Genomic DNA, 27,912 nt, shown 5'->3' with positions numbered 1-27,912 from the left:
TCAGACTCGACTCTAGCATTCGAAGGCACCCACTTTTCTCCCTAGATCCACGCTCTCTAGTCCAGACTCCACCCCTTTCCTCCGCCTCACTCCACTGGTTCTAGCACCGTACTGAACGCGCCCTCGACCGAGGGCTGAACCCCACACCCGCATCAGTAACTCCCATCCTAACCGGCTCTCGCGGCCCCATCCCACATCTACGGGCGTCCTACGTTCTAACTCCATCCACCAGAATTCTGGCCCCGCCCAGGCATCCTAACCACGCCCCCGGCGGGACCTTCTTAGTACTTAGTGTCCTGAGGTCTAAACACACCCCGAAGCTCCAGCTCTGCCCCACAACCCAATCACGCCCCTTCCCCAACTCCTCCCCACCACCCTGAATTTCTCCCTCTCCCTAAAGCCATGGGATCCAGAGCGGTCTCCGGGGAGCAGAGAGCGCAGCCTGGGAATCCAGACTAACCCCCTCCTGCCACCCCCACCCCATCAAGGCGGGGAAGCGTCAGTCCCCTCCCAGCAGCATCTTCAGGAATTCGGGGAGGCCTGCGGGAGGGGGGGGAGGGAAGACGTATCAGGGTAGTGGAGGAAGGAAGACCCCTTCCTCCCGCCTCTTCCGCCACGGAAAAGCCCGCCAAGCACAGCAACCCAGCCTGCCCTGCCAGAAACACAGTTCAAAGGTTAGCGGAAGCACTGCGTTTAATAAGAGACGGGGCCGGTGGCCGAGTAATTCCGAGTCCTGTGGAAGAGTCACCCGCTATCGGCCAGGCCCCAGAAGTAAACTCCAGGAGGCGGCAATCTAGGCCTGGGGACCGGCACCTAGCCCCCCATGGCTTCCATTAGGTGGGTAACTCGGGGGCGTCTCAGCCCTCCCGGTGCCACGGCGCCCCCGATTTGTGAGACTGGACTATTGCCCTTGCCCCACCCCGTTCACTGTCCCTGGCTCCGCCTCCCTTACATTTAACCCTCTCCTGGCGGGAGTGTGACGGAAGGAGAGGACAGAGGAGCAAGGCGGCGGGAGGTTAGTGCAGAGCGCGGAGGCCACAGTCGGCGGGCGCAGTCAGCGGGCGGCCCCCGGTGGCGGAGCGGCCGCCACCACCTTGCAGAAACGCACCCTCTGGAAGTCGGTGATCTCCGCGGTCTCCTGGCCCTCGGTGCCCGCCTCTGGGGAGAGAAGGGGCAGTCAGCGGAGGGGACGGTCCCCCCACCCTCCACCCGGACACCCTCCGTCCAGTTCCGTCTCTGATCCCAACTGAGCCCGGCTGCAGTCGCCCTGAGCTAAGTGGTCTATGGGCCTCAGACTCCTTTAATCTTCACAGGGGACCCACAAGCTGCATGCACCCCAACAGAACCCTGTTTACAATCGAGAAAAATCATCTGGGATAGCGAGATTATGGTCACCCTAAACTCTGTCCTCTCGCACCCCAGCCGCCCCCGCACGCTCCCACGGGCATAAACTAATTCCATCACGCTCGCCCTATTGAACCTGTCCCTCTCTGCCCTTGCCCACCAGAGTGCTGACCAGATCTTCCTTGGCTCTGCCCCAGACTCTAACCCCGCTCCTGGGAAGGTCCCTGGTTGGCAACCTGGCTTGCGGTGATGGAGGTGGAGACGGGGTTGGGCCGGACATTCTAATGGAATCTGCATTTCTATTCTAATTTACCCTACTTGGTTAGACCTCAAAACTCCAATCCTGCCCACAGCTACATCCATGATTCTACCCCTCTCCCATTCTTACTTTTGACCTATTTAAATTCCTAGTCCTGCCTTCAGCCCTGCCCCTTGAACCTAGCCCCGCCCCATTACTCTTAGATTACTTCCTCAAACCCCTGGGGTCCACCTCCAAATCCCAACCCCACCCTGGCTCCACCTCCTCACCTCTCCTCACCCTAGCGCCCCAGAGATTCTCCACTTAGCTCCACCCCCTTGACCTTGCCTCCAGTCTCACAATATCCTAGCACGGTAGCCTTATCCCCAGGTCCACCGCTACCCCCACGTACCCAGCTCCACTCTATCCTACTCTCCCCAAACCTCCCCTAAGCCCCGGAGGGAGAAAAAGAGGAAGGAAGAAGGCCATCTCAGGCCCCATCCACTCCCCCACCTGGAGCTGCCTCAGACCCTTCCTCTTCAGCTTTCTGGGTTCCTGGGAGGCTGGGCCCACTCTCCAGGGAGGCAGGGGCTGGCTGGTCACCTCCTGGGGAAGGGGGAGGCCCAGTCAATCCCCTACCCCTCCAAATTTCCCCCCACCCTGACAGAAGGCCCTGGGAGGGGTGAGGGGTGTTCAAGGACACACTTGGGGAATATCATTTGAGGACGTGAACTCTTTATTGGGGAGGGGGCTCTGTGGCCCAGAGCAGGGGCGGGGGGGGGGCATTTCAGAGACAGGCATGGACTGTCCTCCCTAGCCACCAGGGCGGTGGGGCACACAGGGTCCCGGGGCCCAGCCCCTGACGTTCCCCCCTGCGAGTGCAGCCCTCGAGCACACACACACAAGCAGCCAGCTTCATGCATTTCCGAAAGGCCAGGCCTCACCCGCAGACAGGGCACTGGCCGGGTGGGCATCCCGGGGAGAATTCAGCTCCATCTCTTCACCCCAGTCAGACACGGGCTGGTGGTCCCCGGGGGGTGAAAAGGGGCTAGAAGGCGTGGCAGGGGCCTGGGGCAGTGGCGGGGGCTCCTCTGGCCCGGACTGCTCTTTGTCAGCCTGCTCACCGGTGGGACTTCCGGTGCGGCTTCTGGTAGGGCTTCCGGTGGGCTCAGCCTCTTGGGGTTGATGGTCTTGGGCTGGTTCTTCTTCCTCCTCATCAGCCTCCTCTTCTTCCTCAATCTCCTCTTCCTCCTCTTCCTCACTCACGTCTTCCCACTCCTCATCCTCCCCCTCGTCCTCCTCCCCCTCGACCTCCTCCCCCTCATCCTCAGGGGGCCGGTGGGCAGGAGGAGCTGGGGTCTCGAGCGGCTGTGGGGAACACAAGGCAGGTCGGGGAGAAGGGGTGGGCCCTGAGCACCCCCACGCCCCCTGCCCAGAGATGACAGCCCGCCTTACCTGTGTGGGTGTCTCCTCAGGTGGAGTGGGCTGTGGGGCCTCAGGGGCTGGGGACACTGCCTCCTTCGTCTCCCAGCGGTCATCATGGTCACTGGAGGGGACAGAGAAAAGGGGTGAGGCCTGGGTGCCTGGGAAGAAAGGGCTTCCCACCTCCAGGTCCTCCCCAGAGAAGAACTACAAAATTCAGCTCAGGGCGCGAGGGGGCTGTCGGTTTCCAGGTGAGGAGCCTGAATGTTGGAGCGCTGAGGAAGAAATGGTGGGCGTGTGGCCCCAGCTGTCAGGGACAAACAGAGGGGCACCAGGCTGCAGAAGAGAAAATGAGTGAAAGGAGACAAAGGGAGAGATGGAGATAAAGCAGAGAGCTAGGCCCCAACTCCCGAAAAGCAAGAGCCTGACCCAGAGAGAGACAAGTAGCCGAGAACAGACAGAGACGAGACAGCACAGACCTGCCCCCACATACAGGAGTCAGAACAACCGTGGAGAGAGCCAAACAGCCTTGCTGGGGGCGTGGGGTGTTCACAGACCAAGGGAAGGGGTGTCCCCACCTGTAGGCACGAGGGGCTGCCTTGGTCTGGGGTCGGCTACTCTTCCTCCTCCTGCGGCTGACCTCAGCTTTGTGCTGGGACAGGAACTCCCTGAAAGTAGGGGGCTTGGGGGGCCGAGTCCAGGCCTGGTCATCTGCAACAGAACCCAGGAAGAAACAGGGATGGGGGGCATGGCACAAAGTCACCCCCATGCCTGGCCCTGCCAGCTGCCCCACCCCACCTGAGGACACCTACTCACCATAGCGGTGGGATGGCTCAAGGGCAGCAGCTGGGCCATCCTTGAACCTGGGGAAAAGAGAGGGGGGCTGAGCTGGGGGAACAGCAGGAGCAAGAGGGGTAGGGAGAGAGATGGGGGCCGGGGTCAGAAATCAAGATCATAGAAGGAGAGATGGTCAACCAGAGGGGGTTACTGATTAGAAAGCAGACAGGATCAGATGATGGACAAGAAGCAAACTTGACATTGTAGTGACAAATACAAGAGAAAAAACTCAGTATTTGACCACTGGAAACAAAAATTTAGAAAGCACATGACCCCCAGTTTCCGGTCTGGACTCAATTCCTATCACTGTCTTCCATCTCCCCGGCTAAGCAGAGTCTCCTACCACACAGAGCTCCTGCCTCAGGGCCTTTGCACCTGCTTTTCCTGGGACACTTCCCCAGACCTTTCAGTGGCCTGCACCCTCACCTCTCTCCAGGACTCAGCTCAGACCCTCCAAAACACTTGTCTAAAGTAATCACGTATTATTATATACATATCACCGAAGTCTAAAACGAGCCTCCAACCCTCTCTGTACTCTTGTTCGCTGTTCTTCGTGACCTACCACTGGATCTAGTGCCCACCTTTCCAACTAGACTCTAGGTTCCCAGAAGGCAGAAGTGTTTTGTTCACTACTGTATCCCCATCACCTTTCATGACACAGAGGAGGGACTCAATAAATATCTGCCGACTGGCTCAGTCGGTTAAGCAGCTGCCTTCAGCTCAGGTCGTAATCCCAGGGTCCTGGGATCGAGTCCCTCCTGGGGCATCCTGCTCGGTGGAGAGCCTGCTTCTCCCTCTCCCTCTGCCCCTCCCCCGGCCTGTGCGCTCTCTCTCAAATAAATAAAATCGTTTTCTAAAAAAGAGACATTTGCTGACGAAATCAAAGCACGCGTGCATTAATGAGACTTGCTGCAGGCTGCCTTTGGGACACAAGAGGATAAACCATGACTTACTCTCACTCTTAACCCTGAGAACGTCTCCCTAAAAGCCTCAGATCAGCTACAGTATCTGTGCAAAGTATTCCTCACACTTGCACAAGCTTGGCTCACAATCCACAAACGAATGCTCTGACCACTGGGCATACAGACAACAGCCTCTCTCTCCAGCCAGTGCCAACGATAAACGTGACCGGCGTGAAAACTTCCAAAGCAGCAAAGGGTACCGGACGTCATAAAAATGACAACAGTAGGGGGCGCCCGGGTGGCTCAGTCGGTTGGGCGTCTGACTCTTGATCTCGGCTCCAGTCATGAACTTGGGGTCGTGGGATTGAGCCCCGTGTGGGGCTCTGCACTCCACAGACAGTCTGAGGATTTCTCTCTCTCTCCCCCTCGGCCCCTCCCCCAGCTCCCACTCTCGCGCTCTAAAAAAATAAAATAAATAAACTACAGCTGCAGATCTTAAGATTGCTATTGGCCGGCTTTTTGGTACGAAAGTTGGCCTTCCTGTCAATGACACAGACTAGAGCTTCGCTTTAAGTTGGACTAACTGGATGTTTCCTGGGACCCGAAAGGGGACCCGGTCAGATAAGGGTCAAAGTGCCACCTGGATAAGCAGTTTGGGTTGGGGGCAGGGGTGCGATTTCAAGGTCTAATCACTGTTCGCCCTTCCTCACGCCTTCCTTGTTCAGAATTTCCTTCCGTGCCCTTGGCCGGGACACTACCGCACTACCACCGATGAGAGCAGCTGGGTCTGTCGCTAACAGAATGGGAAGTGTGTCCACCTCCCTCCCGCACATCTGCCAGTGCCATGACCGGCACCTTCTCCAGAGAGCGGTTCCCGCCTGAACCCCAGAATGAACCCACAGGGAGCAGAACTGAGCTCAGCCTGCACTGGGGAGCCAAGCCCAGCTGGACCCACAGCTTAAAGCCCAGCCTGGATCAGCCAAACCCGGCTGCCTGTGAACACATAAGAAAGAAATGGTCTTTAAAAGGAAAAAAGAAAGAAAGAAAAGAAATGGTTTTATACGCCAGAGTTGGTCGTGGTTTACACAGCACAGCGACTGCTAACGGATACACACGGCGGGACACCACAGAGAGACAAAGGAGTAAGTCAGGGTCAAGGTCAAGGAGCCAGACAGGGGCAAGCAGAGGGGACACTCACATCCCCTCAGTCTTCTCAGCATCCCACTCCCGCCGCCACTGGCCGGTGGGCTTGCGGTGTCTCTGCAGCCGCTCCTGGTCAATCTTCTCCCTCTCCTGCTTCCAGCGCAGGTACTCCGACCGCTCCCGGCCCGTCATGGACAGCGTCATGTCACCAGTGCCACCCAGGCCGGCCCGGCGGCCCTGCCCACCCACAGACAGGCAGTTAGGGCCCCGTTCCCCAAGCCGGCCCACACCAGCCTCCCCCATGCCCACTGCTCTGAAGTAGGGCCATGCTCAAGGTCACAAGGGGAGGCGACAGGGCGGAGGCTGGAACCAGGTCTGCTCACATGGCACCTCCACAGAGAGAGACCATCCCAGATGTCTCTCTGAAGTAGCATCCCACTCTATCCCCTCTCCCTGCTGGATCTTTCTTCACAACGTCTGGCACTTCCTGACACCCTACTGTATGTTCGTCTATACAGTGCCCCCCCCCCCAATCAATTTCATCAGGGCAGGGGCTTGGCCTTAAGACTCAGTCCCAGTGGGCGCCTGGGTGGCTCAGTCGTTAAGCGCCTGCTTTTGGCTCAGGTCATATCTCAGGGTCCCGGGATCGAGTCCCTCGTCGGGCTCCCTGCTCAGCGGGGAGTCTGCTTCCCACTCTCCCTCTACCCCCTCCCCGCTCGTGCTCTCTCTTTCAAATAAATCTTTTTTTTTTTAAGATTTAATTTATTTATTTGACAGAGAGAAACACAGCAAGAGAGGGAACACAAGCAGGGGGAGTGGGAGAGGGAAAAGCAGGCTTCCTGCTGAGCAGGGAGCCGGATGTAGGGCTCGATCCCAGGACCCTGGGATCATGACCTGAACTGAAGACAGACACCCGTCAAATAAATAAAATCTTAAAAACACAAACAAACAAAAACAACAACAAAACAAGACTCAGCCATAGCACCTGAGCCTGCCTGCGTCCAGCGCCCAAAAGGTCCCAATAAACATCACTGACGTGAGCAAGAGAGAACATCGTCCAAAAGGTGCCATAAAGCTCTAAGAGGAAAGCCCCATGGTGCCTGCACAAGAACAGACCATCAGCTTAGGGCTGAAAGACGGGGTGGGGAGGCTGCCCCTCCCTGCTGTCTTGGCCCCTACTGGGCCCGGCGCTCGGGCACACCCCCGATCAACATATGCCACAGGAAGGACAGACCGGCTGCAGACTGGTGTCCCAGCCGCCGGCACCTACCTGCCGCTCCTGCTCCAGGCCACAGCGCACCCGCTCGAAGTCGGGGCCCCCCCAGTTGCGCCCGTGCCGGCGGCTGCCTTCCCGGCGGTCCCGCTCAGGCTCCTCGAGGGGCCCACTGCGTCGCCGGGGGTCGTCCAGGAAGTTCCGCACCGGGTTGGGCTCCAGCACACCTTCCTGCGGGCACAGGGAGTTGCGGGGGGCGGGGGTTGGAGGGCTCACCAGGGCCCCGGCCGCTCCGCCCCGCCACGGGATACCCACGGCACTGACCCGCTGATTGCGCTCGTACTCTGCAATCTTCTCCATCTCCTCGTTCATCTTCTCGATGTTCTGCCGCCGCCGCTCCTCCCACTCCTGGTGGCAGGTAGAACACAGAGACAGACACGCCGGGGGTCAGGAAGAACTGCACGACCCGGGCGTGTGTTAGCATCTGCGCAGAAGAATGACCACAGCAGGCCTGAGACTCTCCACAGACAGGCCTGCTTGCAAGGCCGGCTCTCGGCTGGCATCTGGGAATTCAGCTCCCAGCATGTTCCTGGGCAAAGGTTAGCTCTAAAGGGGGCTCAAGGTGCCTCGGCTGTCTGTGCAAACGGGATGGTACAGCTGAACACCTGCTTTCCTTCTGGGGTCTGGAATTTGGGTTTGTACGAGGCAGAGGGGACCTACGTGACGAGCACCCAATAAAAACCCCAGTAGATGGTCTCCAGGGAGTCCCTAGTAGCCAGCCCTTCACAGGTGTCGTCACGATTCAACACCAGAGGAATTAAGGGCACCGTGAGGTGTGGCTACAGCGAACAGAACACTTGGGAACCCACACCTGATCCCCTCCAGACGTCATCCCCTGCGCCTTCTCCCCTCGGTCTCGCATTGTAATAAATCTCAGCCGTCAATCTTTCTAGGGGAGTACTGAACCTGGAAGAGGAGCTGGGGACCCCGACACGCCGTGACTGCCACAGAAATGATGCCAGGAATAGCAGTAATAACTTGGCAGATGGCGAGGTGACCCCCCCCCCCACAATCCGTTCTCCCCTTCTTCCGTGGCAACAGAATTTTAGATGAGCACACGGCCAAGCTGCTGGAGAGGACATTTTCATCCCCAGGGCTCGGCACACGGGAGAGAAATATTCAACTTCCACTTGGGTTAAGCCATGGTATTTTGAGGTCTTTCGGGGACGGCAGCTTAACGTGTACAAACCATAAAACATCCGTAAGTGATGTTCTCCAAGCGTTTCCTCTGAGGATGTCAATGCCTGACGTCCCAGAACGCTCCCAATACCCTTGAAACCTGATTATTATTCCCCTGAGAACCCAGAGGCTCCCAGGGGGAAGTGAGCTGCCCAAGGACAGGGAACTAATCAAACCAAGTCGACCCCAAGTCCATGGTGGGCCCTGAGCCACTCCGCGAGCCAGCCTCCCAGCCCACTGACCTGCGCATCAGGGCAGGAGAGCAGTTACGGTGAGAACATTACTGCTCCCCACGAATACATCCAGGCTTCAAGACAGAGTAAGACAGAGCGAAAAAAGGAGTGCGCGTGCATAGCTGTACTGGACAGAAACACTGCGCCAGAAGGAGAGAGGAAAGAGACAGGGCAAGAGAAGGCTGGGGGCGGGGAGCATGCAGCAGACAGAGTGAAACAAGGGGAGATAAAAAGACAGGGAGAGTGCAGAAGCACTGGTCAGGGGGAGGGAGGGAGGGAGGAATGAGAGAAAAAGCAAACGGAGGCACTGAAAAACTCGATGGGAGAGACTGAGAAAGACGGACAAACGGACACCGGTCCATTTGAGAGTAGGACCAAAGACACAGTAAGAGCCTCCGCCAAATGACTCCGGACTGCCCCGGGCTTCTACCTTAGATTTGCGGTCGGCAGCTGAGGCATCTCCAGCTCCAGAGAGATGAGGGGACCCCCTGCCCCGGCCCCTCCGGCCGCGGCCCCCAGCTCCTCCTCGAGGCTGCTCCCCAGAACTGTCCTCCCAGCTGCGGGCCGCCCGGCCCATGCCTGCCCGGCCTCCTTGCTGGGGGGGCGTCCGGCCTCCCTTGCTGGCCCCTGGGGGTCGCGGGGTCCCAGGAGACCTCCGAGAGGGACCCAAGTTCTTCTCCTGGAGGAGGGAAGGGAGGAAAAGTACAGTCACTGGGATGAGGAGACTAGGACACCCAAGCCCAGAGGGCAGCTGTGAGATCTGAGGCTGCCCACAGGGCTGGGGCAGCTGGCATGGGAGGGCTCTCAGGCCCCAGGTCTCAACTCTCACCCCCTCCCTGTCCTGATGGGTCCCCCCACCCCAGTGTGGAGCTCACCGCCTCAACTGCCACATTCTCCTTCTCCACCAAGCGGCCCTTCCGGGGAGCTGTCACGGCTACTCCCTCGAGTTCAGCTTTTTTCCGGTCCTCCTCAATCTCCTAGGAGCAAACATCAGCAGGACGAGAGCATCAGGGCTCCTGGCGCCAGACGGATTCCCACAGCCCCCTGAACTTCCCCCAAGATTAGCCCCCACCTAGGCCTCTCTCCTGAGCTCCAGGCAAGAAAGCTGGTCACTTCAGCATCTTCCCCCTCACCGCACCACACTATTCCCCTGCTCAGAAGCCTCCCGTGGTACCCATCTCTGAGCAGGAGCCAAAGGCTTCCCCACAGCCTACGGGGCCCTACGGGGTTTGGCCTCATGACTACTCTGACCTCAGCCCTCACCCTCTCCCCTTCTTCTCCCCCATCACTCACTCTGCTTTTCTCACTGTTCCTGGAACATACCAGGCTCAGACCTGCCTCAGGGCCTTTGCACCTACTGTCCCCTCTGCTGGGAACACTCTTCCCCCAAAGAGCCTTCGGTCCTTCACCTCCTTCAGGTTTCTGCTCCTGAAATGTCCCCTTCTCGGAGAGGCCTTCCCTGTCCAGCTTACAGAAACCACCTCCCCTGCCATTCTCTTGGCCCTTCCCCTGTTCAGTACCTGGCATTATATGTATTTTGCCTATTGTCTGCCTTCCCCCTTGCAACAGAAGCTGCCTGAAGACAAGGGAATCTGGCTATTTTGTTCACTGATGTATACCCCAAACCTAGAACAATCTGAAACACACAACAGAAACTTGATATGCTTTTTTTTTTTAAAGTAATGAATGAATGCATGAAATATGAATAAATGAAACCCACTCTTCTTTCCAGGTCACTTCTCCGGAACAGCCCTGCCAAATACTCTGGCACTTTTGGCAAGGACCTGGGCTGCATCCTGGCCCCTCCCTTCTCCTCCCCACCTCCACCACCGCCTGTCCCTGAGCCCTCCCAACAGCCGTGTCCGGGGCCAGGCACATCCTCTCCTTCCTCCTTGGTCTCTGGGCTCCGGTATCACCTCCTCCCACCCGACACCACAGAGCAGCCAGGGGGCTCTTCCTAAAACACGATTCTGACCTGATCCCACTCCTGCTCAAAGCCCTCCAGGGTTCCCCAGTGCCCTCCAGAGAAAGTCCACACTCTCAGCCTGGCTGCCAGAGTCAATATCCCTCCACTGACCCTCCAACTTTAAGCTCCGAGTTTTTGCACAAACTGTTACCTCTGCTTGAAACACATTCGGCTCTTCTTTATAGCTGGCTAACTCACCCTTCAGGTCTCAAATCTCCTCCTCTGGGAAGCCCTGTCTAATATCCCCCAGACTGGATGAAGAGCACCCTCTGGGCCCCCCACACCTCTGAACTCCTGCAGCCCAACCCAGCCCACTCTGAGTCATCACTGCCTGAAGAACGGTCTCTGCTCCCACTGGACTGTGAACTCTGGACTGTGAAGTCTGGAATGACCTCAGGGCTGTCTCAGTCAGAGCTATATCCCCAGCAACACTCAGCCTAGAGCCTGGCAGTAAAGACCCTGGTGGGTATTCATGTATGAATGATGGAATGATGGAATGAAGGAAGGAATGGGAGGCTAAGGCCTTTGGCTTTTATCCTGAGAGTGATGGGGAGCCATGAAAAGGTTTGAAGGAAGGGAGAGGTGAGGGAAACTCACTGCGGGGAGGAGAGGGGATGGGGTCTCCCAGGGCGGGGCTAGGGCACCTGGTAGCGCCGGATGAGGGCCTCATTCTTTCGCCGAAGGGCCTCGATCCTCTTGTCCAACTCAGCATCCTTCTCCTCCTTCGATTTCAGATCCAGTGTGGCTGACTGAGAGAAGGAAACAGTTGAGAGACAGTAAAAAAGAAAACCTATAACCACCCCAGTGCCATTCGATCCAGGGTCTGGGTCTTGGGTCCCCTCCTCCCAAGCCCTCTGACCCAAAACTCAGATTCCAGAGACCCCACTTTCCATCTCACCATTCCACTGGCAAGCTGGGGCCAGTGTCCCAGCAAACCTCCCCTGTAGAATGTGGACACAGCACTGGGGATTCCTGAGGGCAGAGAGAAAAGAAGGACTAAGGCCAATGCCTCCCCAGTCTGCTTCCATCTCACCCACACTGGGGACTCCTCTCAAACACACATGCACATAAACACCACACCACTTGCACCCCCAAGAGAATTCTTTTTTTTTTTTTAAGATTTTATTTATTTATTTATTCAACAGAGACAGAGACAGCCAGCGAGAGAGGGAACACAGCAGGGGGAGTGGGAGAGGAAGAAGCAGGCTCATAGCGGAGGAGCCTGATGTGGGGCTCGATCCCATAACGCCGGGATCATGCCCTGAGCCGAAGGCAGACGCTTAACCGCTGTGCCACCCAGGCCCCCCCCCAAGAGAATTCTAGCCCTCGATCCCACTCCCTCTTCTTGTGTTAGCCCAACCCTTACTTGGAAAAATTTAAATCCCACCACCTCCCAAACATTTGTGCCCACCCAATCCCTACTTAAAAACACTAGAGTTGCACGCACCTTGGGAAAGTTCTGGTCCCACCTTACAGCTTAAGGAAACATCCAACACTGCTCCCTTCCAAAGGAAGATTCTAGTCCAGCCTCCACACCCCAGTACTGGGAATTTTAACCCAGGCCTCCATTTCCTGAGAGCTTTAGATACATCTTCTCGCCCCCAATCTGTACAAGATTCTAGGCCCACCTTTCTGTCTCACCCTGGTGCCACTCCATCCCCGTGAACACCCTAAATACACCTCTTTCCCAGGAACGGTTCAAAATAACCCCACACAAAAACAAGCTCGAACCCTGTGCCTACAGGTTGCCCCGACCCTGGGAGAACACTTTAAACCCACGCCTCCCTCTGTGATGTCTAGCCCCGCCTTCAACATCCCGAGAGAGGTACCGCTGCCTCACCAACAGCCCCGCAAAGATTCCGAAAACAAGCCCGGTGCCCACTGGAGAGGCTTCCCGGACCTGGCTCAACCTCCCCAAGGACTACCCTACCCGCCCCGGCGCGGACAAAACTTGCCGGCCCTCGCGTACCTTTGCAGGAAAAAGCTCCAGCCTCCACCTGGTCCGGAAGGCCACGGCCCCGCCCCACGCCAGGATCAACTTTCTCGCCCCGCCTTTCCCGCTAGACCTCTGACCCCGCCCACACGCGCGTCGTTAATCTGACCCCGCTGCTGACTTTCCCAGCCAATCCCCCCCCGGCCCGCCCCCTGGGTCCCCAGGCAACAGCCTGAACCCGCCCCCTATTCCGGCGTTATTACACCGGCCCCGCCTCCGATTTGCCCAGCCAACCTCCCGGTCACGCCCCCTGCTTCCCAGCCCCGCCTCGTCGCGTCAAACTATGGCCCCGCCCCCAGCCCCCCCAGCCGAGGTTCTGGCTCCGGCTCCAGCTTCCGCGCCGACGCTGTGACCGCGCCCGGGGCTCCGGCAAAACTTTCCGGCTCCACCCCCAGCATTCCCAGCCAGCACCCTGGTCCCGCCCCCTGCCACCCACAACTTTTTTGGCCCCTCCCCCTCCCTCGCGCCAGCCTCGGAAATCCGAGCCGACGATGTGGACCCACTTCAAGCTCAGGCAAAACTTTCTGGCCCCGCCCCCAGCACGTTCGTCCAGCGTCTCGGCCCCGCCCCCTAGCTCTCCGAGAAATGTTTTGGCTCCGCCCCCAGCCCGGGCACAACTTTTCAGCCCCACCCCCATCTGCCCACCCACGCCCCGGCCCCGCCCACAGCCTGGCCCTCCCGGGTCCTACCCACCCGCCGCCGTCCCGCCCCACCAGCGCCCCGCCTAGCTTCCCATGTGGGCGTCCAGTCCCCGCCCCCCGCAGAGTACTCTGACCCCGCCCCGCGGGCTCCTCGCTGCCCCGCCCGCACCCGCTCCCGCTCCCCCCACGTGGGGCGCCAGGCCCCGCCCTCTCCGGGCGCGCTCCCGGCCCCCTCCCCCGGTCACCTGTCCCGGAGACCCCGCGGCGTCCGCGACTCCGGCTCCGTCGGCCTCCGCGTCCGCAGGTCCCGGGCCGCGCGCGTCACTTCCCGCCCGCACCACGTGAAGAGGGGAACTAAAGAGGGTCACTTCCGGTCCTGCCGGCCCGTTTCCGGGAGCCTTAAAGGCGCCGCGCCGCCGAGGGTGCGGGCGGGAGTGTGTCTAGGTGGTCCGCAAGGGTGTTCTGGAAGCTTGCTTAACTTCGTTTGGCCTAGATTACCTCCTTCCAGGGAAAGGACACATCATCCTCTCTCTGGCCTTTACCTGCTTCCTCTTTCCTGGTTCCAATAAATAGGTACCAGGCACGGGGCAATGACTCCTGGCAGACTGACCTGCCAGGCTTGTGCTGGGGGTGGGTGGGAAACCCCTCACCCTCCTGCCAGTGAAACCTTAGAGTTAGTTGTAGAAGCTTAAATTTTTCAACCGATAGAATCTTTCCTTCATTCTCTAAATCTGCATTGAGTGCCAGGCTGGGGGAGGCGGGATGCATAGGGAGGAGGGGAGTCAAGGCGATGAACAAGGCAGACCCCAGCCCTTCCCTGGTGAGGGAAGGCACAAGTAAATGTGAAATGACAGAAACAGAAATGTGGGAGATATCTTACAGAGGGGCCTGCGGGTAAGAGGCGGTGGCTGTCCAGGCAGAGAACACACAGCCTGTGCAAAGGCCCTGTGGTGAGTGAGCTTTGTGCATTCCAGGAGCAGGAAGAAGCTCCGAGAGGGATCAGCTGGATTTTGCTACAGAGGCCAGGGGGTTACATGCATTAACCAAAAATTTGATGTAATGAACCTATCCTTAAAATTGATAAAAAGCATTGACAATTATAATTAGGCAGACCAGATTCCCTGAGGTTGCTGGTAATTTTATCTTGTGATTTAAAACGGGGAGAGTAGAAGTACCTGGTAGTCCCTCGTCCCTTATTAGGTTATTGTTAATAGCCTTTCAAAGACCTTTTCTACATACACAACTGAATTTCTTGTAACTCCCCAAATACCTGCGAAGTTCACTATATACTGCTTCAGTTCTTTATTCAGATGTTAGCTCCACTTAGGGGCCTGCCTTGAAGCTGCGGGTTTGAAAATTGCAAAACTTCCCATCCCTTTTCTTCCTCCCACTCTACTTTTCCATTTTACTGTTCACCCTCTGAACTAGCCAATGTCTTACTTACTTCTCTTGTTCTCTGTCTGTCTCCTCCCCAGTATCGTCTCTTTTTAGAACATCCCTAGTGCCTCCAACAGGGCTTCATACACAGTAAGCTGTCCAAAAAAAAAAAGTGTTTACCAATGGGTCAATCTTTATTACTACTATTTTTCCCGTCTTATGAAACAAAGAGCATATATACTACACTGAGATCATACATCTTTATTTTAACAATGGGTGGTTGACAACCTTTAAAACTGCTGTGTGATATTCCATCCTAGAGATGGGCCGTAATTCACCCTACCTGGTCTCGTGGACATTTTGAGTTGTTTCCAAATTGGGAAGATGGCCAACAAGGCCGCATTGAGCTTCTCTAGGCACACATCTTTGTAAGTACATGACCTGTAACCTTGCTCAAAAAGGACTCATAATATTATGATTAAGACCACAGACTCTGGGGGCGCCTGGGTGGCGCAGTCGTTAAGCGTCTGCCTTTGGCTCAGGGCGTGATCCCGGCGTTCCAGGATCGAGCCCCACATCGGGCTCCTCCGCTGGAACACTGCTTCTTCCTCTCCCACTCCCCCTGCTTGTGTTCCCTCTCACGCTGGCTGTCTCTCTCTGTCAAATAAATAAATAAAATCTTTAAAAAAAAAAAAAAACAACCCACAGACTCTGAAGCCAGAAAGCCTGGGTTTGAATCTCGGCTCTCACTTACCAGCCATGTGACCTTGAGCAATGTATGGGACCTCTCCGGACTTCAGCTTCATCCGTGAAGGAGATATCATAGCACCTCCCTCCTCGGTCTGTGGCGTGGGATTCAATGGATTGACGAATTACAAAACATGCTTGGTGAGAGACCTGAAATATCGTTACGTTCTCAATACATGGAGGCCATTATTTTGGCTTCTAGGAAGACAAATTCCTGGATTGAAAGTTAATTCACATGATGACTTTTCAGCAAAAATAAACCACGGCGGATGCAGGTAGTTTAGGGCCTGAAGTGCCCACAAAGTTTGAAGCCCTCTTGAAAAAGAGAATACAAAAGTATAAAGCAAGAGCCCCTCCCAGGGTGTTGGACAGAGCACCGGCTCTGCTGGACGAGGCATCAGGAGGCTCGCGCTCCATCTGCCTCACAGAAAATCCACCTCTGATGCTCGCAGCTCAGCAAAGCTGTGCCCACTTCCACTCGCCCAAGCGAGGCCAGAGTGCATGTTTCCGTACAGCCTCGCTGACACTGTGTTTTATCACTTGCGATCTTTGCCAATCCGATGGCCCAAGGGTGGTGTAGTCTGAGTCACTTCTCCCTGGCTAAAACGTGACATTTTCACCCCCATATATATGCATATATCCATTGCTTGTGGGGGTGGAGAGAAAGAGGGATGCTGAAAAGTACAATTAGGTTCTGTCTTTACTTGCATCTGTGTTGTAATGTTAAAGGGGGGGGGCGTCTGGGTGGTTCAGCCAATTAAACATCGGACTCTATTTTGGCTCAGGCCATGATCTCAGGGTCATGTACTGTGCAGGGATCAAGCCCCACATCAGGCTCCATGTTCGGTGCAGAGTCTGCTTAAGATTCTTTCTCTGCCCCTCTCCCTGCCTCCCTCTCTCTCTCTCTCCCTTCCTCTTAAAAAAAAGGAAGAAGAAGAAGAAGAAGAAGAAGAAGAAGAAGAAGAAGAAGAAGAAGAAGAAGAAGAAGAAGAAGGAGAAGAAGAAGAAGAGGAATCTACCCCGACCAGGCAGCTCGCTGGAGGCAAGACACTGACCCAAGCGCCAGACAGTTCTGATTTCCTCACCCTCCCAGCCCACCAAGGAGGTGAGCAGTCTATCGTTTTAGAGATGAAGACACAGGCCCAGAGAGCCGACGGTGCTGGCCCTCAGTCACCCAGCTACCCAGCAGCCAACGTGGAATTTGAACCTGGGGCCACCTGACCACAGGGATGCCATGTGGAGGGCAGGTAAGAGCATGGTCTCTGGGGCCAGGCTGCCGACTTCAGATCCCAGATCTGCCACCTGGGCGGTGGGACCCTGGGGAAGTTACTTAACTTCTCTGAGCTTTAGTGTCCTCATCTGTAAAATGACAATAATAGTGCCGCCCCCGACTGGAAGGTGGTGTGAGCTGAGTACGGGCTCCCAAAGATGTCCACAACCTGGTCTCCGGAAGCTGTGAATGGTAATTCACATGGGCAGGAGGGACTTTGCAGAGGGGCTTAAGAATCTTGACATTGGGAGGGGGGGCGTATGCCTGGGTGGCCCAGTCAGTTGGGTGTCTGATGTTTGATCTCAGCTCAGGTCTTTTTCCTTTTTTTAAGTTTATCTTATTTATTTATTTTTTAGAGAGAGAGAGAGAGAGAGCAGGAAGGGGCAGAGGGAGAAGGAGAGAGAATCCCAAGCCGGCTCGACGCTCAACATGGAGACCATCTTGGGGCTCGACCTCAAAACCCTGAGATCATGACCTGAGCCAAAATCAAGAGTCGGACGCCTAACCCACTGAGCCACCCAGGCGCCCCCTCAGTCCAGGTCTTGATCTCAGGGTCGTGAATTCGAGTCCTGTACTTAAAAAAAAAAAAAGAATCTTGAGATGGGGGCGATGATCCTGGACCATTTGGAGGGGCCCACTGTAATCCCAAGGGTCCTAATAAGAGGGAAGCAGAGGGAGATTTGACACAGAACACAGGGTGACGTGTTATGTGGCTGCTACCAACGGTGGAGGGAGGACCCACAAGCCGAGGAATGCAAAGAGTACAGCTGGGAAAAGTTTCAAAAGGTCAGGAGACAGATTCTCCCCTAAAGCCTCCCAGGGAGTGTGGCCTTGCTGACACCTTGATTGGGGCCCAGGGAGGTTGCTTCTGCATCTCTGACCCCCAGAGCTGTAAGAGAATAAACGTGTGTTGCTTAGATGATAGCAAGAGACTCTTAAAACCATGTCTCGCACACAGCAGGTTCGCTTAACTGTTACTCGTTTATTTTTTAAAGATTTATTTACTTCAAGACAGACAGAGAGAGCATAGGGCAGGGGGGATGGAGGGGAAGAGGGAGAGAGAAACTCCAAGCAGACCCTGCCCCCAGTGTGGAGCCCAACTCGGGGTACGATATCATGACCCCGAGATCATGACCTGAGCCAAAACCAAGAGTCAGTCGCTTAACCCACGGAGCCACCCAGGCGCCCCTTAACTGTTACTCTTATTACCACCTGAAACAGCCCTGGCCAAATAACGCCAGCCCATGGCTTCTGGCAACAGGTCACAGTCACAGACGTTTGCTGACTTATCGGTTAAAGGGCTGCTCTCTTTTCATTGGTGTCACGGGCCTAACAGGTCTTGTTTATGCCCATTTTACAGAAAGGAAAACAGGCTGAGGCTCCCTGCACAACGGGTCACAGGCACTCCAGGGCCTGCCGTAACAAACGACCACACGCTGTGTGACTTATACCAGCACGAGTGGGGTGTCTGGGGGCGGTGCAGTCGATTAAATGTCTGACTCTTGGTCTCGGCTCAGGTCGTGATCTCAGGGTGCTGGGATCGAGCCCTGCGTGGGGCTCCATGCTCAGCAGGGAGTCTGCCTGGAGATTCTCTCTCCCTCCCCCTCTGCTTCTTCCCCCACTCGCGCATGCATGCTCTCTCTTCTTAAAGAAATTAATTAATTAATTAATTAATAAAATCTTTAAAAAAAATAGCAGAAGTGTATTCTGTCACAGTTCCGGAGGCCACAAGTCTGAAATCAAAGTGCGGGCCGAGTTGCCCCTTCCGGAGCCTCCGAGGGAGGATCTGTCCCAGGCCTCAGTCCACTTCTGGCAGCAGTCAGCAGTTCTTCGCATTCCTTGGCTGGTACACACATCACTCCGATCTCTGCCTGGGTCTTCACGTGGCCTTCCTCTCTGAGAAGACACGTGGCTCTGTGTCTTCTCCTTTTCTGTGTCTTCCAGAGACACCTGTCATGGGGTGTAGGGCCTCCCCTGCTCCAGGATGATCACATCTCAAGATCCTTGATAGAAGTACACCCGCAAAAACCCTTATTCCAGAGAAGGTCACATTCCCAGGTTCCCGGTGAAGGTATCCTAGGAGCCACAATTCAACCCATGACAGTGGTGGCTGGGCCAGGATTGGAACCCAGTCCCACGGTCTTGTGAGCCTTCACATGGCCCAGCCCTCCATGGAGCCCTTCACACCCAAAGACGCTGCCCAGGACCCAATGAGGCCAACCTTAGGAAATGTTGCTCCAGCCCCGCTGAAGAATATTTTTGGTTCCGTGACGCCAACTTGCTGTCCCACGTGTCTGGGATGTGGCAGAAGCTATTCCTCCTGCTTGGAACACCTCTTCCTCCAGGCTCAGCACGAATGCCACTTCCTCCAGGAAACCCTCCTTGACCCCCACCTAGGTCAGGTGCCACTCTGGGCTGTCCCCCCCATTCCCCCTGGATTCTCACATCCTGGTCCTGCCCACTCAGGTCCTCACTGCCCAGGGTCAGGTCTGTGTCCCTCGCTGGACTCTGAGACCTGTAGGTGCAGGGCTGAGGTTGTCACTGTCACCACTGGGTCCCCAGCACTGTCCAGCACAAGGCCATGCAGTTCTCCCTACATATGGAATCAGTAAAGCAACCTGGTTCTCCCAAAGCTTCGGTGTCCCCAGCCCATTAGACCAGCAGGACCCAACCCCATCGTATCCCAAACGCACTCTATGACATAAACTCCTTGCAAAATACCCCTTCCACTATCCCTAAATGAAATGCCTAGAGAGTATGTCCTACCTACATACATCTTTTTTTTTTTTTTTTAAGATTTTATTCATCCAGGGGCGCCTGGGTAGCGCAGTCGTTAAAGCGTCTGCTTTCGGCTCAGGGCGTGATCCTGGCGTGCCGGGATCGAGTCCCACATCGGGCTCCTCCGCTGGGAGCCTGCTTCTTCCTCTCCCACTCCCCCTGCTGTGTTCCCTCTCTCGCTGGCTGTCTCTGTCAAATAAATAAATAAAATCTTAAAAAAAAAAAAAGATTTTATTCATCCATTTGAGAGCGAGAACACGAGCAGGGGAGAAGGGCAGAGGGAGGAGAAGCAGATTCCCCATTGAGCGGGTAGCCAGATGCGGCCCAGTTGTCCCAATCATTTTTTTTTTTTTTAAGTAAACTCTACCCCCAACGTAGGGCTCAAACTCATGTCTCCAAGACCAAGAGTCTCATGCTCTTCTGACTGAGCCAACCAGGCACCCCTGCATACACCATTTTTAGTATAATAACCTAAATTTACCACAAGGGAGAAATTACAGAAATCGAAGGGAAGAAATTTATAATAAAGCAACACGCGTGAAAATGCATTTGTACGACGACACTGGAAATCGTCAAGAAGTAGCCAAATGCTTTCAGCTCTTAAAGTGAATGTGTTTGAGCGTAAGAGAGTTGGAATGCTTGCTAACCAAACATCACCCTTTTGCTGTAGTTGAGATTTTGTAAACGGGCTGAGCGCACGTGCATGCGCGTGTGTGGCCCCTTCTTACGCGCTTGTCTTTAGGTGGACTCCCGAATAGACACTGCGATGAGATAGCAGGAGTGGGGTTGCAGGGGTGACCCGATGATCCAAAACGGTGCATCACCCTTGGTTGATTTCTGAACGCAACGTAGCAGTTTCCGCTCGTCGGAAGTAGTGGAATCCCTGGAAAATTCGGGATATATCAAAACCACGCAAATAACACTTGGTGTCTACCAACGAAGGAGTGTCTCAAATGCAAAGGCCTGACAAGGTCAAGGTCAAGGGCTGGTGAGGATGTGCCGCCGCAGGGACTCTCGCCCCCTGCTGGAGAGGACACAAAATACCCCAGCCCCGTACAGAACCGCCTGGCCAATTCGGCTACAGTTCAATGCCAGCACGTACCCTATGAGCCAGCAAATGCTCTCGGAGGGATTGACCCAACAGAAATGCGTGCACATGTTCACCAAACGCCATGTCAAGTACAAGAGTGTTCATAGCAGCGGGCCGCCTAGGTGGCTCAGTGGGTGAAGCGTCAGCCTTCAGCTCAGGTCATGATCCCAGAATCCGGGGATCGAGTCCCGCATCAGGCTCCCTCTTCGGCAGTCTGCTTCTCCCTCTCCTTCTGCCTGCTGCTCCCCCTGCTGTGCTCTTTCTCTGCCAAATACATCAATAAGATCTTAAAAAAAAACAAACAAAAAGAATGTTCATAGCAGCTTTAACATAACTGCCTCTCTGATGGGCTGATTTGTGTCCCCTTCCCATTCATGTGTCCAAGTCCCAAACCCCATCTCCAGGGCCTCAGAGTGACCTAATTTGGACGTAGGCCTTTTACAGAGGTAATTCAGTGAAAATGAGGTCATTAGGGTGGGCCCTCATCCCGTGTGACTGGTGTCCTTGTAAGAAGAGGAGATTAGCATACACGCACAGAGGAAAGCCCAAATGAGGACACGGGGAGAAAACAGCCATCCACAAGCCCGGGAGAGAGGCCACAGGACACCAACCCTGCCCACGCCTTGAGGCAAGACTTCTTGCCTCCAGGATTATGAGAAGAGAAAGTTTTTGTTGCTTCATGCCATCCAGCCTGGGCTACTTGGTGGTGGCCTCCCTAAGCAAACTGATACGGCCCCAAATCGGAAGCGACCAAGAATGCCCGTCAGTGGTGCAATGGATAGTCTCGCTGTGGTCCTTTGACACGGGGGAAGACCATACAGCGGTGACAATGAACCTTCTCCACCTAAACGCGAATCTCACAAACATTATGCCGAGTGACAAAGCCAGACACAAAGAAGCACATACTGTGTGATTCTATTGATAGAAAGTTCTAGAACAGGCAAAACTCGCCTCTGCCGTTAGAACTGAGGATAATGATGGTGCAGGGGGAGAGGGACTAGAAGGGGCCCCAGAGAGGTCCGGGGGGGGGGGGCTTGTTATGTTTTATTTCTTCCCCTGGGGTGCTGATGACATGGAGTTTTATACTTGGGATTTGTGGGGTTTACCAAAGTGTGTAAGTTGTGCCTTCCTTTCCACAATGTTTTAAAGAACTTTGAGGGGCGCCTGGGTGGCTCAGTCGGTGAAGCACTTGCCTTCGGCTCAGGTCATGATCTCAGGGTCCTGGGATCGAGCCTGGCATCTTGCTCTCTGCTCAGCGGGGAGCCTGCTTCTCCCTCTCCGTCTGCCTACGGCTCCATCTGCTTGTGCCCTCTCTCTCTGTCAAATAAATAAATAAAATCTTTTTAAAAAAATAAAGAACTTTGAAAATAAAATGCGGAAGTTCAAAAAGACATCTTAAAAAATACTTTGTGTTTGTATGTGAAAGGGGGTTAAGTTCCAGCATCAGTGCATCAGACTACATGAAGATCTGGTAGGAAATGAGACGGCCAAGCAGGACAACTTTCGCGGTGCGAGTTTCCCACTCGGACACCAGGAGGCGGTGTGGCGCACTCCTTGCCGCTTTACGCGCGGGACAAGCATTCACTTGAAAAACAGTCCCTTGAACCATGAAAACCCTCTCTGTTCCCGGCCTTGTTCCAGTTTTCCGATCTGTGAAATGGAGATTAGAACGTACAGCTGTGCTGGAGGTACGTCCCTGTCGCTGTGGAGCGACATGTCCCCGAGAGGAGACAGACCATACTAGGTAAATAAATGAATATGTGAATAGGAGTGCTGTGGAGCAAAATAAGCCTGGATGAGGGGGCAGAGATGGTTCCAGAAGGCTTCTCTGAGGAGGTGACGTCTGAGCAGAGACCAGAGTGAAATGTGGGGGCAAGCCAGATGAATATGGGGGCATCTCAGGTGGAGGAAAGAAATATGGTGGCTCCATTCACCAGCCGCAAGGCGGAAAGGGAGACTCAGGTAGACCCAGCCAGGCGCAAGAGGAGACAAAGAGCCGCACATTCTCTGACGCAAACACCTCAGGCTGAGGTACAGACAAGATGACCTCCTATGAGGCTGGGGAGAGGTAAGGAGGCAATCAGCGGGTCCTGCCTGGAGGAGGTAGCACAAGACTCAAAGCTTAGAGGGCCCTCGAGTGACTGAATGAGTATTTGTTTTATCATGATTGCTTTAAGGTCCCAACTGGCTTGCCTACTGCTGTATCCCCAACCCTGAGAGTCTGTACTAACATTTAAAGATTATTTGTTTATTTGACAGGGAGAGAGCACAAGCAGGGGGAGCGGCAGAGGGAGAGGAGAAGCAGGCTCCCCGCTGGGCAGGGAGCCTGATGCGGGGCTGGATCCCAGGACCCTGGGATCGTGACCTGAGCCAAAGGTAGACGCTTCACTGACTGAGCCACCCAGGCACCCCTGTACTAACATTTAAACAGTATTTTAAGTTTTTGTTTTAAATGAAACCACCAATAGCTACTGAGCATATTATGTAGACTCTACTTTCAAAATCTGTAAATCTGAATAAATCCAGAATCCTACCCACATCTCCCACCTCCAATCCCTGCCTCTCAGGATAGTCATAGGACCTAACGAGGTCGTGCCCACAGCAGGTATGTCATTATTTACGATTATTATTTCTCTCGGCCCCTTCCTCCTTTCAGCTGCTCAGGCCAAAACCTGGAGTGGCCCAAACTTCTCTCTTTTCCTCACATCCGCAACCAATGCCTCAGCCAATCCCATCGGCTCCGCCTTCGATCTGACCGCACAATCACCACCCCAGCCTGGGTTAGGACAGTAGCCTCCTCGCTGGGCTCCCTGCGCTCTGCTCACAGCCTGTTTCCCACTTGACCACCAGAGGGCGCCGGTTAGAACTAAATCAGCTCACCTCCCTCTGCTTGGAACCCTGCAGTGGCTCTCACCTTGTCAGAGTAGAAGCTAAAGTCTTCATCCAGATTTAACCCCGTCTCAGACCTCACCTTCCACCCCTCTTCCATTCTTCACTCACTCCCAGCTCTTCCCAGCTGCAGAGGAGCTCCTCTCCATCCTGGACATGCCCATTCTGGCCTCAGGACCTTTGCACCTGCCCTGCCCTTCCTTCGGGTCTGGGCACTCCCTGCTTCCTCATCTCCTTCGAGCCTCTACTGAACTATCGCTTCCTTGGTCACCCTCGTGAATAAGACCACCCTCAACACTCGTGAGCCCTCTTCCCTGCTTCCTTTTTCAGCTTTGAAACTCACTTTGCGTTGTTATTTATGTTTTTTATTGTCTGTCTCCCCCAGACCAGAGTATTAGCCTCATGAAGACAGGGATTTTTATCTGTTCTGTTCACTGTTGTATCCCCAGTAGCCTACAACAGTGCCTGGCACAGGGGAGGCCCTCGGTAAAGCTCTCCTGAATGCATGAATGTAAGAATAAATGACCACAGACGTCTTGGCGGTCATACCCATTCCCTTCTCTCCCCGTGTAAGTCCCCAAAGGGCTCCATTCACCGGCTGTGTGACCTTAGGCGGCCGACCTTGGTTCACTGACCTCAGTTTACCCGTTGTAACTGGAATTTAAGATGGTCTCTTCCCCAAGGTTTCGTTGTGAGGATTAAATGGGTTCACATTTGCAGCATTCATAAACTGGCGACATGGTCAGTGGCAAAGGTGGACTTTACGCGGCACCTGTGCTTCCACATTTCGCCGCTCGGGGGCAGCAGGCGCCCGAAGGATTCGCCCGCGCGGCCCGCGCGGGAAAAGGAGTGGGGGCAACTCCAGCAGAGGAAGCTGATGAAATCCAAGCCAACTAGCAGTGAGCTCATCCCGCCCGGGCGCCTCCGGAAGCCACGGGGCCGCCTGGCCTGAGCGATAAAGCTCCGGTGCTGAACCAGGGAGGGAAGTCCTTCCTGAAGTCTGCCCTGCGTGGGGTCTGCTGCCAGAAGCCTAGGCCTGCGGGGAGGGGCGAGGATGAAGTAGCGAATAGTCCCCTGGCTGTCTCCGCAGAATGAAAAGTGAATTCTGAGCATGACTGTGGGAGTGAGAGAGAAAGGGGATGGGCGGAGGGAGGCAGGGAGGGGAGAGAGACAGAGACAAGAGGTGGGAGAGACAAGGGAAGGGGAGACAAAGCTGGGGAGACTGAGGCAGAAGAAGGGGAGACAGAGACAGAGGAAAGACAGTTCGGCAAAGTCAGATGGAGGGACCGAGATGGAGAGAGACAGAGATAGGTAGAGAGATGGGAAGACAGAGACCCTGGAAGAGACAGAGACGGCCTGTTGGAGACAGAGGCAGAGAAGGAGACGGCAGGGCCACAGAGGTAGCGAGAGGGAAACGTGGGAAAGACGGAGCCGCCCAGAGACCTGGCGAGCGGCAGAGAGGCGGGAAGCCGAGGCACAGAGCCCGGTGAGGGAGATGGATGGAGTCCCGGGGACAGAGCGGCAGACTGGGGACGAGCCAGTGGGGAGAGGGTCGCCTGCAGGGGCGGACCGGGCGCGAGGTGGGGCGGGCCGGGCCCCTCCCAGCCCCCCAGCCCCCCAGCCCCAGGGCGGCGGCGGCGGCGGCGGCGGCGGCGGCCGAGTTACCGAGTTACCAAGTTACCGCAGGATTCGCGAGCTTCTCACTGGCGAGGCCGCAGCCAATCAGAAAGCAGCGCCGCTGTTCTCGGGCAGGAGGCCCGGAGACGCGCGCACCTTCCCCCGACACCCAGCGAAGCACGCGGCCACACAATCCCAGTAGCTCGCACACATCCACTGTCCCCGGGACGCGCAGCATCGCCCCCACACACGCGCACCATCACCGTGACACGCACGCAGACGTACACAACACCAGGAACACGCCGAGACACACGGCATCGCACGGGCACACCAAATCGCAGTCAGCACAGTCCCAGGACGCACAAGCACTGCCCCAGACCCACAACCACAGCGGCACACCTTACCCCAACACACAACCGCATCGCCCAGACACACGCAGTCTCCATGACTGAGTCCCTAGAGCACACAGTATCAGGGACACACACACGATGACAAGTGACACCCTCATAATCCCACAGCCAGTTTATCCCAGTGACACACAATCGCAATGACATAGTCATGGTGGCACACAACATTGCAGGGACACACCATCTTATTAACATATATAGTCCCATATAGGGAGACACACAACATCACCCTGACGACACAACCACAATGACACCAACTACAATGACACACATAATCACACGCAGCATTGCACGGATGCACATATTCTCAGTAACACATAGTCCCACGGACACACAACACTTCAGATACAATGACAGTGTTACACACACAATCCCACTATACACAGCACTGTCCAGACACACACGATAACAGTGACATGCACGCGCATCTTCTCCTTGACACACAGCAAAGCACAATGGCACATGCAATCACAGTGACACAACGTTCCCAGCACACTACACCACAGTGCTGTTACACTGATGCATCCAATCACACTAACACAAGGGTACAATGACACAGCACTTTCACAAACATTTCTACTAACACACATCATTCCAACACATATACAGTCCCCATGTCACACAAACACAATCACATGGTCACACACCATCTCATATACAATCCCCATGTCACACAAACACAATCACATGGACACACATCATCTCACCCATGCACACCACCACACTGCACAAAACAACACAGTGACACAAACAACACACAGACACACTATCACACACACAGCACACCAGAACATCACACAACAGCACACTGACGCACAATCACAGTCACCCAATGGGACAAATGTAGCAGGCTGACACACAGCACCATCTTCCTGACACACACAATCGACTGACACACAATAGTGCACTGACAGTCACACACACCCACACACGGCACCCTGACACAACCACCACCCTCATATGTCAACCCCTTGACACACAGCACACTGACCCAGCAGACCTCCAAGGAACTCTCCAGCACACAAACACACAGTCACACAAACACCACCCCCATCCTTGCCCTTGCCCCAGTAAGATGTGTGCAGTGTGGGATGTTGGAGGGGGTGGGTGTGCTGAGTGGGCTTGCGTGTGTGTGTGTGTGTGTGTGTGTGTATGTGTGTGTGTGCTTATGCCTCCCCTCCCGGCCCTTCCTGGGGGGCGGGGCCATGCGGCAGCCGCTGTTACCGGGTAAACTTCCCCGCCCCCCCCAGCGCGGCCATTAGTCAACCCCCCCCAGGATGATGTCATCGCCTCATTCTGGAGGCTGAGTAATCCTCGACTCCGCCCCCCCCCCCCCCCCAGGTACCGGGGTAGGGGCGGGCCGCACCTGGTCTCACCAGGGTCTGGAGCTAGGGGCTCGTTCGTCTCCCTGGGTCTCCCTGGAGTGGGGACTGAGGAATCTGAGCCTCTCTGGAGTGGCCTGGGGACTCACATCAGCGTCCCTTGAGGCTGGAGGCTCCCCGTCCTGGATCCCTGGTGGCCAACTAAAGGCACTGGAAGGCTGGAACTTCCAGACCTGGGGTCCAGAGCATCATAGAGTCCTGGAACTGGGAAGAGCCCCCCCTGCACTACTGTGGGGGGCTGGGTCACCTCAGCAGGTGTCTGGGGGGAGGTGTCTGAGAGACCTGGGGTTTAGACTCCTGGGTCCTTAGCACTGTGAGGCCTGGTACCTTGGGGGGGGAGGGCGGTGGGTGCCAGGGAGTAGAGGGAGTGGCTGTGGTCAGATGCCAGGGTCCTGGGAGATTAGCAAGCTTGACCCTGGGGAAAAGAGATCAGAGGGGAGGGAAGCTAATAGGTCTACACCCTGGGTCTGGGCAGGTGGTCATCTGGATGAGTTGGGAGACCTGAGGGTCTGGTGAGTGTTGAGGGGGAGGGAGCTTCCGGTACCAATACAGGTGAGGGCCAGGATGATCAGGTTCTCTGGGCGGCTCAGAGCCTGAGGTCCAAATGCCCATGTCCCTATTTGGGGAGTTGGGGGGGGGGTGCTGCATCCTAACTTTTATAGCATCAGACAGCCTGGAGTGCCCTTTTGGGGGCACCCTCAGCTCTTGTTTTCTGGGGCTAGGAAACTAACATCCCCTGGAGTGAAAGGGCTCATATCTCTATGTCGCACGCAGGAGAGGGCATGCCTGGGTCCCTTGGGGAGGGCAGGGGCACTTCTTATGGGGTCAGGACGCTGGGTCCTTTTCGGAGGAATGAGGGATCCTCAGCTTCTCTTTCAAGATGCCTGAATCTTGTTTTGGGGTGGGGTGGGGGTGGGGGGGGGCAAACAGCCCCTGCCTTCGCGGTGTCAGGACGCCCAGGTCTCCTCTGGGAGGGGAACGCTCGGTGCCTGTTTTCACAAGGCCAACTCCAGCGTACCTTCCTGGCGGGGTGGAGGCACGGGACGCGCAGCCCCTGTTTCCAGCCCATCCCAAGTGCCCATCCTCTCCCGAGAGTGCGGGGCGGGGTGGAGGGGGGATGGGACGGTGCCCAGCCCGGGCCTCACCCCAGCCGGCCGTAGGCTTGCAGGCCGTGTGCCCGGCAG

General features: G+C 55.7%; 1 protein-coding gene across 3 annotated transcripts; it reads right to left on the bottom strand.

The window, feature by feature from the left end:
- Positions 1–374: 374 nt before the first annotated feature.
- CCDC9 (coiled-coil domain containing 9) lies at positions 375–13,537 on the bottom strand. 3 transcript variants are annotated; one of them, XM_045772159.2, is made up of 15 exons: positions 13,417–13,537; positions 11,436–11,509; positions 11,182–11,286; positions 9,447–9,548; positions 9,002–9,250; positions 7,424–7,507; positions 7,157–7,330; positions 5,942–6,123; positions 3,821–3,867; positions 3,583–3,715; positions 3,038–3,128; positions 2,707–2,950; positions 2,096–2,188; positions 1,109–1,158; positions 375–540 (listed from the first exon to the last, which is right to left on the bottom strand). In XM_045772159.2, exons 2-15 carry the CDS (start codon positions 11,436–11,438, stop codon positions 523–525), a joined length of 1,575 nt encoding a protein of 524 aa, XP_045628115.1. In that variant the 5' UTR covers positions 11,439–11,509; positions 13,417–13,537; the 3' UTR covers positions 375–522. The 3 variants fall into 3 exon arrangements, with proteins under 3 accessions (XP_045628115.1, XP_045628114.1, XP_045628116.1); XM_045772158.2 differs by lacking the exon at positions 375–540 and having other exon boundaries at positions 676–1,158; XM_045772160.2 differs by lacking the exons at positions 375–540; positions 1,109–1,158; positions 2,096–2,188; positions 11,436–11,509; positions 13,417–13,537 and having other exon boundaries at positions 2,214–2,950; positions 11,135–11,271.
- Positions 13,538–27,912: the final 14,375 nt, after the last annotated feature.

The sequence above is a fragment of the Ursus americanus genome, chromosome 21 (assembly GCF_024610735.1).
Source record: "Ursus americanus isolate L20-20 chromosome 21, mUrsAme1.1.p, whole genome shotgun sequence".
In the NCBI taxonomy this organism is placed as follows: domain Eukaryota; kingdom Metazoa; phylum Chordata; class Mammalia; order Carnivora; family Ursidae; genus Ursus; species Ursus americanus.
Note: the sequence above shows the minus strand (reverse complement) of the source record. Positions and strands in the feature narration are given on the sequence as shown.